Source organism: Metopolophium dirhodum, chromosome 6, assembly GCF_019925205.1.
Source record: "Metopolophium dirhodum isolate CAU chromosome 6, ASM1992520v1, whole genome shotgun sequence".
NCBI lineage: Eukaryota > Metazoa > Arthropoda > Insecta > Hemiptera > Aphididae > Metopolophium > Metopolophium dirhodum.
Window position 1 is genome coordinate 19,593,813 of NC_083565.1, and position 9,189 is coordinate 19,603,001.

Genomic DNA, 9,189 nt, shown 5'->3' on the forward strand with positions numbered 1-9,189 from the left:
TATTGTGCAATTTCTTGTAGAGCTAAGATAAACGATGCGGTCACAGATCAATTTTATGATAGATTTAGTTATGATAAACCATTTTTTAACTTTAAAAAGTAATGGGGAAAGTTTTTTCTTTCATAAATTGTAGTCATGTACTTAACAAAATGAATAGTGTATAATAAATTAAAATATTTAGTTATAACACAAATACAAAAATTATATATTTTGTACCATACAATAAATAAACCTAAAACCAATCTATTGGTCTAAGTGACTGGTAAAAAAAATCAGTATTACAAAAACTTTATAGAATACCTTGACATTACAATATTATAAATATTAAAAATATAAATAAAAATTTGATCTTTTAACACCAATAACAAATAGGCACAAGTTCAAGAATCAGGCAAGATTGAACCAAATTATTACATATTATACATAATATAGTGGAATATATGTAAACAATTATTTTAAAAACTATAATATAAGCTACGGAGACTCATGAACCAAATTCCTCTGTGTCGGAATCAATTTTGTTAAATTGGAATAATCCTCTTCCATCCATTTGTAAATAATACTGAAACATAATAAATATTTGATTATCATTAAATGGGAAAAAAACTATATTATATTATATTTTTCTAAGTTTTTAAAGATAAAATACATATTACATAATACATGTTATACAATATTGCATAGCATTATAAATTATAGAGCACAGAAGGATAAATAGTTAAATTAGTGAACAGCATATTAAATATGTATAATATTTTAAATTGTAATGTACATTTATTTTTATTAAATCAAGAAATTAAAAAAGTAAATTGGCAAAAAAATTTAATTTAAAATTAAAAAAAACATAGAAGCCATTTAATATTTACAGTAAAACGTCCCTATAATGGTCCTCCTCCTAGACAAAAATCTCATTACATAAATAACAACAGTCCCGTATAACCTAATAGGCTATATCCTGTATACTTTAATCTCTCTATAACATTTATAACAGAAAAATCAGTTGGTACCGAGCGATTCTGTTATAAGGATAGGTTTTACTATATATTATTAATTATTATATTCAGTACATAATTAATTTTATTGAATATGCACGCGTGTATAGAAGAAAAACATCTAAAAATCAAATTATTTAAATCATTCTTAAAAATGAAATTTTTTTGTTTAATAATAAATAACAACATTCATTTTGTTATTAGTTATTACATTAGTCTCAATAACTTTAATTTTTACAATATTTGTCACGATATATAACTTGAAAAATATATAAGTCCAGTCTATTTTTATTCCCGTTAAAATTCAAGTTATTGATACTTTACTGTAATAATTATTGTGCATGTCAACAATTATTATCCATAGGCAGACAGTAAAATTAAATTCCGATGTTTTAAATTCTTTTATTAATGTGTCGAGTTTAAATTAATTCTAATCAAAGTATTAAAACTAATACACATTATGTAAACAAATAAATAAAAGGGAAAAGACATATTGAAGATTATAAGTGAAAAACGTTGGTAAAAAAAAAAAAAAAATGTTACTGGTTAATTTACATCGGTATTTATACTATAAATATATATATATAAATTAAGTATCTTTTAGTTGTACACGCCACCACGGTACCAATTCAGAATTTGGGTAATGGCATAATGCACAAATCAGTATTATACTGACTGAATATTTTTAAGTACGTAATACAGTGTTACAACAATTCTGATATTAATACTTACATCGTGATGTTTCCATAAAGATTTTCGATGGCTAACCGTGAAAAGTGAAATACCAACATCACGACAATATTGATACATAGAACCTTCAACATCAACACTAACTGCACTTGTACATTCATCTAATATTGCGAATTGTGGTTGATGATAGAACAATCTAGCCATGGCAATACGTTGTTTTTCTCCACCAGACAAAACATCCATCCAGTCCGCGACAGTATCCCAACCTTGATCTCTTTGCAATAAATATGATAGTTGTACACGTTCTAAATGATTAGCAATGTCTACATCGGTTTTTCTACGACGCTGCATTTCCTCCCTTAAGAAAAAAATAAAATAAGATTTGTTATAAAAATCAAGATTACAAATTATGATTGATGCTGACACATCTATAACAATATAATAATTAATGATACTATAGTCTATAATATTCAATAAAAGCATTTAATTTAAACGTACTTAGTGTGTGGATATGTAACTTGATCCCTTAGTGTACCTAACGTCATATATGGTTTCTGTGGAATATAAAAAAGTTTGCCCTTTGGAGGTTTTGTTAAGGTTCCGCCAAAAAGAGGCCATAATTCACCAAGTATTCTGAATAATGACGATTTTCCACAACCATTTGGCCCACATACTAGTACATTCATGCCTGATGTAACTTCAAATGATAATTCCTCTACTAGTATATCACCGTTTGGTGTCACAAGAGGTACTTTATCAAACTTAATGATATTGTCTTTAGTAATGATACGACCAGAGTTTGGTACAAGTTTTTTTTCTTTCAGCGTATTATTATCAGTCAACATAGTCCGTACATAATGTCCTTTATTAAGATCACTGAGCACAGTCATGATTTCAGTAACTCTGGCAGTGAATCCAGCTAAACGTGTCATATCACGGCCAGCCAACACTAAGCGGCCAATAGCTTCAGCTAATTTTACCAACATACGACCCATTGTATAGTAATTCTGTAATTAAAATATTAGATATTAATAGTAAATAGAGAAGCGAGTCCCTAATTCCTTTTTAAAAGTAATTTAAAAATAGATATGATTTGAATAAAATAGAAAATAAACAATTTGATTTTTTAGAGTAGCATAGGTATTCATTTTTTAAATCAATTTTTGATACAGTAGAATTTCAAGTATCCAAACTAATTAGGACTGCACCTAGTTTGGAAACGTGAAAGTTCGGTACTGGAAAAACTCATATACATATACAATATACATAATATTATAGGATATATTTATATTTATTATCAATTATTATCAATATTGAATTATTACATACATTAATTTATTATACATAACTACATGTCTACATAATTACATGTACAAACATCGCTTATTGATTTTCAGATAACAAAGTGTTTGGATACGTAATAATGTAGACATGTAGTTATGTATAATAAATTAATGTATATAATAATTCAATATTAATAATAATATATTATAAATATCAATATATCATATAATATTATGTACATTTGATATTTGTTCAGATAATAGAGGGTTAGTATAATGGAGGTTCGGATAATTGAGGTTTTCTTGTATTTCTTTTATTGTTGTATATCAGTATTATATTTGAAAATTTTAAAACTGTACTTACTCGAAAACGTTCATTTTGTGAAAGATTGGATAAAGATGAATTACGATTCATAAAAGGTATACTAACAGCATAAAATCCTACAACTGTGGCAATATCTAGAAAATATCAAACATGTCAAAATGTAATTTTAAAATAATAATTTTAGAATTTATTATATCATAAATAATTTTGACTTACATTTTCCAATAATATTATCAAGAAAACCCATGGACACTTTGAATTCAAGGAATTTTCTTAAGTGATCTGTCTAAAAATATTATTAAAATATTATTATCAATATAATTTTTTTTTTCTTAAATTACAATTTAAAATTCACACATTTACATTTATATCCCACTATAATTAATAAAATAATATTGAAAATTAACGTTATAGGGTATACAGAGGACTATATTTTAATACTATCAAAATCAAATCTTTAATAGAATAATATACACGTAGGATTCAATCTTGTAACCTTGTATATATATTATAAAATATAGATACATAAAATAAAGCATTAAACAATGTTAAAGAAAAAAATCTCTCAGCAAAAATTATTTACAAAACAACTAATTTTACAATGGACGCCATAATTATGAACTTTAAACAATATGTACCGGGTGATTTATTTAATGTAAGATATTCGTTATTTCAAAAAAGTATTAATATTTTTGAAAATATTTTTTTTTACATGGTTTCAAGTTGTTACAACTTTTTTTTAAGTTTTTTTATTTTTTGGATCGACCTCATAGTTTTAGTTCATCTTCAAAAGCAGAATATTTTTCTGAGTATTTCGATACATAAAAATCAAATTTAGGACATGAAGTTTATGAGTTAGAAGTATTTAAAGTTTAGATGAACGGAGTAGAGTGCTACGTGATTTCCCCCCAAAATGTTGGTCCACTTCTCTGCTAAACTACTTTCCCTAAATTAAAAACTCAGAAAAATATTCTGCTTTGGAATATGAAATTAAAGCCGTATGTTGTCATTCAATAAAGTAAAAATTATTAAACATATTAAAATAAAGTAGTACTTACTAGTTTATTAAATGAGGCTAACATAGTAAGTTTTTCCCTGTTATTACCATTGTAAAAGGCTATTTCTTCAGAATTTGTAATTAACCTGGAGTTAATATATCGGTATTCACCTTCTAATTTTTGTTCTATTACAGTCATTTTACCAGTTGGTCTACGTAGGTAAGTTAGAATAAATCCAGATACCATCAAGTAACCCAGCATTACAGAAGGTGTCTGAAAAAAAAAAATTGTTGCTATATAAATTTTCAAATTAAATGTGGGACATATTTTTAGTCATTACTTGAAATCCTAATGTAGATGTTAATTTGTAAACATATATTACAATGTCTAAAAATGGTTTACAGACATTGGAATATAAATCAGTGAACATATCGCAGAACTTATCAACATCAGCTGTTAATAACTGATCAGGATTTGATATACGGTTGTCCAAATTATTTATCTTGTAGTAAGTATATCCTCTAAAAATGATAAACATAACTTTTTGTTTTTTTGTAAAATATTTGTATAAAACTACCTTAAATATTCATCATATAAGTGAAGTGACAACCTAGTTCGAAGTCTAAGCTTCAATTCTCCAATACTCCACTGTAAATTGTAAAATTATGAATATTATTTCTTAGACCGCTGTAGGTTGATATATATTTATATTTACCTTTAACACATTATTGACTAAAGAAATCTGCAAAATAATTAATTATTAAATATTATGTATTCCCTTTAACAATTTTAGAAAAAAAGTCTACTTACAACTGGCATTCCGGCAAAAAAGTATAACAGTTGTTTTTTAAATAATGTCGTATCCATACTTATAATTGCTGTTTCAACAACCGTTCCCGTCTGTATCATCCATATATCACTATAAGATCTGGCTATTAGTGATGCAGCAACAAGTATGAGGAACCCAAATTCTGGAGATGTAAAGCCAGGAATAATGATTTTCAAAATATGAAAAAGTTGTTTAAGAAAGCGGCCATTGACGTGTGCTCGATTTGTATTCTTTGTTTCTGCTGATTTCTGCGCAAGTAGGTAATATTATTAGTGTTTGTCTGTTATTTAAAATATTTTTAAAATTAAATACAGTATACACATTATTATTATATGAAATTATTATTTTTTTTAATGAAAATAATCTTTACATAAAGTGACACATTAAAACTATTGAAACAAAGTAAGGGTTCTAATTGTCGAATATAATAATTATTGTTGAAAACTAAACAAAAAAAGCTATAATTTGACAAGGCTGGGCAAGTTATCGATTTTTTTTAATTCGTTAAGTTAAGTTATTTTAAAATAATAAAGTTAAGTTAAGTTAAAAGTTACTTGTATTTTTTTTCGTTAACTTTGAAAAAAAAGTAACTTAACTTAGTGTAAAGTTAAAATTTGCTAATTTGTAAAAATAAAAAAATTCCAGAAACATAATATGGTTTATTAGATAGTTTTTCTTTACGCTGGAGAAAATTACCAGGGAAATTTGAAATGATACATCAAAGTAAAAACCCATTCAAACATTTGCATTATTCTTCGGACGAAAATTAACTTAATTAGATACTTTTGAAATAAAATTAACTTGAAGTTAACACGTTAATCTTGAAAAAAAAGTAAGAATTAATTAACTTAACGTTTTAACTTAATTTTAACTTTGAACTCATTAATGTCCAGTCTTGAAATTTGAATCCTATACAGATGACACTTTTAACGGGTAACAAAGTACACAGGATCAGTATAAAATAAATTATAGTTATTTATTAGAATATTAATAGCATGTTTTTTTTATGAATAATAAATAAGTACTTGGTGGAAAAAATATTTCTTAAAACCCATATGAATAACTTAAATAATCCAAGGTTAGTAGGTAGATACAAATTTCGAAATATGGGTAAGGATCTACATTTCATATATTTTCAAATAGTAATTTTAAAACAGGTTAAGCCTGTTACATAAATGTTGATAGTCATTTATTTAATAGATACAATTGTACTAAAATATATAACCTTTTAATATTATCTTGATGATTGTTCAATAAATAAATAGATATATTATTAAATTAACTAAATTATTTCATTAGGGTAAATAAAAACAGAACCTAAAAAGTGAAAAGTTAAACAAGTATTGACATCTGAGTGTCTGACAAATAATTGTTGATATAAAAAATATTCACTAAAAAAAAAACAAGTTTTTTGTTTCTTGATTCTACAGACTACAATGTTAAATTTAATACAAAATATTTTGTTATAAGTTATAATTTTATATGGTATGAAGTTTAAACATATTATTTACATAATATATAATGTTCTTTCTACACTAAAATATGGTCAGAGCTTAAACATTGTTATTGGGAGTTTCAACCCAAGGATAATTTTAGAAGATGAGAATAAAAGCATTATATCTAGCATAATACCTAGACAAAATAAGTTGATATTGCAACAATATTAAGGCTCACACACAGTGGCGTATCCAGGGATGGGTAAACCCCCAAAAATTGTTAAACGATAACTACGTTATCATTAATAAATTATTTTCAGATAAAATTTGTCAAAAATGAATTATAACCCCTCCCAAAAAAAATTCTGGATACGTAGTGCCTCACACACCTGTCTAGTGAGTAGTGTCTATCATCCTATTATCATCAAAACCCTACAACAGATAACATGAATGGAATTACTTGGAGTCTTAATTGGAAATGATACATTTAATAATAATTGAACTAATTGTCTAATGTTCCCTTTATTCTTAATTTTAATTTAACGACTAAGTGTATATCCATAATCCATAAGATGTTGGTTATTAAGTACCTACCTAATTGGTATTTCAATATTTATATTAATATGGAACAGTAGCAAATTGAGGTTATTTTACTTAAATAAAATAAAATGTATATAATATACTGGTGATTTACTAATCATGCTCACTGAGTCACCCCAATTTTTCTTATTTTCTTATTTTCTTCATCCTAATATTTGTTTATAAAACCACGTTAAATTTTGATTTATAAATGGTAATTTATTTTTTTAATTTTACAATCTGAACTAGAACGTATTCCTAAAATGTTGGTGTATGAATATTGAATTTGAATAATAGTTCTTTGACAATAATTATAATTTTACATTTATGATAAAAGGAGCATAGTAGCAAGGGTTACCCCACAAAATGTCTGATGCACCGCTCCATCTAAACTTAAAATGCTATACAATGACCTCAATGTATTCTTTGCTAATGAATTCAATATATTTGTAAATTCATTGAAACGTGAATAAATTAACATTTGAAACAACAACACTTTAAAAATATTTATAACTTGTTATTACTAAAGTGTTATTATTACCATTCTATTACTAGGAATGCAAATTGCTAAGAAAGGTTATGTTAATTCTATAGATTTTTTACTATTATTATGAATTAATTGAGTTAAAAAAACAGTTATAGGAAATGAATTAACTTATTTTTAATTAGGTATATTAGGTATATGGTTTAAAAATTGTTGAATATTTCATTATTTTATTCATTATTTTATTTATTTTATAAATTATATTATTATATTTATTATTCTAAATGTATGTATATTTAGCTAGTTCAAAAAAGTAATAATAAAAATAATACTAAGAAATAAATAAAACATTTTTTGTTAAGTAGGTATTATAAATTATTTAACGAAGTTTAAAAATAATCTAAATAGTTCTAGCAGTAGATATGTATGTCTGAATTGCAAACTATTGCAATTTATAGGTACTATAATTGTTGTTATAAATAATATTTGAACTTACATCAACTATGAGGTACTTTATGTCATTCTCTGGAGCTCTCCTATAAAAACATTTTAAAAATGTAGTTACCAAATACATAGGTATAATATGTACATTGATGTTAAACAAATTATATTAGAAACTAAGATATGTACCTTTTGACAGTCTTCTTGCTCTGGAGAGCATATTTCTTTAACAGAAAAATCAACAAAGGCACTCCGGCAACGGCACTGCCGATTATTGCATTTTTTTGAGACACATATTTGCTCAAAACTGGAGCCATGATTCACACAAACGAGCTATTAGTTAATTCTTGGATATAACGTCATGAAAAAAAAAAATTTTAAATAATAATATTGTTTGGTAACTAAATTAATTTAAAAGTCAACTAAAATTTAAACTACAAGAAAACTACCTGTGGTTGGTACTCACTGCATACTGAACGTCCATACGTAATACGTATAATAATAATAATAATAATAATAATAATTTATTACGGACGAGGGAGATTGGAGATTGTTGTGTGGCTAATATGAAATTACACTACGGTAACTACAGTGGTGGTGGTGACCCATAACTCTAACGAGTTCGGAGTCAAAGACTAACGGTCTGCATTATTTCAGCTGTTGCGTTTTGTCCAATCGTGAAAACTGAAAATGATTGCAATACAAGTTAGTCAGGTTCCACCACTACCAAAAATGTTAACGTAAAAAAACAACTACAACATTCACAAACCATACATTGATAAAAACTCGTACTACGCTGCTGCCTAATAGGTACGTGGTAGTAGGTACTCGGTACTACAGACAACAAAGGCACGAAGCAGAAAACAGAAAAAAAAATACAAAAATAATTGACCGCTTAAATGTCGCTTATCTCTTTTACTCGCGGTGATAAAAAAAAAATCTGTAAAATATTAAATTGTTGTTACTATGTATACTTTTTTATAGTATATAATATAATATTATGTTTTATAACCACGTTACATTAATATAGTACAACTATTATTGGTAGGTATGTTTATGTTTTTATTTGACTGACTGATAAGAGATAACGAACGACCGGCATGGAATAGTAAGGGGCAAAGCAATCCCACAC

The 9,189-nt window shown here is 25.9% G+C and overlaps 1 protein-coding gene across 3 annotated transcripts; it reads right to left on the reverse strand.

Annotated features, from left to right (window-relative positions):
- Nucleotides 1–176: 176 nt before the first annotated feature.
- LOC132946361 (ATP-binding cassette sub-family D member 3) lies at nt 177–8,988 on the reverse strand. 3 transcript variants are annotated; one of them, XM_061016340.1, is made up of 14 exons: nt 8,832–8,988; nt 8,524–8,741; nt 8,247–8,403; nt 8,113–8,152; nt 5,099–5,365; nt 5,004–5,030; nt 4,866–4,936; nt 4,629–4,809; nt 4,349–4,561; nt 3,507–3,576; nt 3,330–3,424; nt 2,181–2,689; nt 1,725–2,040; nt 177–562 (listed from the first exon to the last, which is right to left on the reverse strand). In XM_061016340.1, exons 3-14 carry the CDS (start codon nt 8,372–8,374, stop codon nt 485–487), a joined length of 1,995 nt encoding a protein of 664 aa, XP_060872323.1. In that variant the 5' UTR covers nt 8,375–8,403; nt 8,524–8,741; nt 8,832–8,988; the 3' UTR covers nt 177–484. The 3 variants fall into 3 exon arrangements, with proteins under 3 accessions (XP_060872323.1, XP_060872321.1, XP_060872322.1); XM_061016338.1 differs by having other exon boundaries at nt 8,507–8,741; nt 8,832–8,987; XM_061016339.1 differs by lacking the exon at nt 8,832–8,988 and having other exon boundaries at nt 8,247–8,769.
- Nucleotides 8,989–9,189: the final 201 nt, after the last annotated feature.

Bases quoted from the DNA above. Each gene is read 5' to 3' on its own strand.
- LOC132946361 (XM_061016340.1), bottom strand. From the start codon at position 8,374: ATGGCTCCAGTTTTGAGCAAATATGTGTCTCAAAAAAATGCAATAATC. The intron at 8,153-8,246 runs GTACATATCTTA...ATGTTTTTATAG, and splicing joins AGCAAGAAGACTGTCAAAAG to GAGAGCTCCAGAGAATGACA. The intron at 3,425-3,506 runs GTAAGTCAAAAT...GATATTTTCTAG, and splicing joins TGATAATATTATTGGAAAAT to ATATTGCCACAGTTGTAGGA.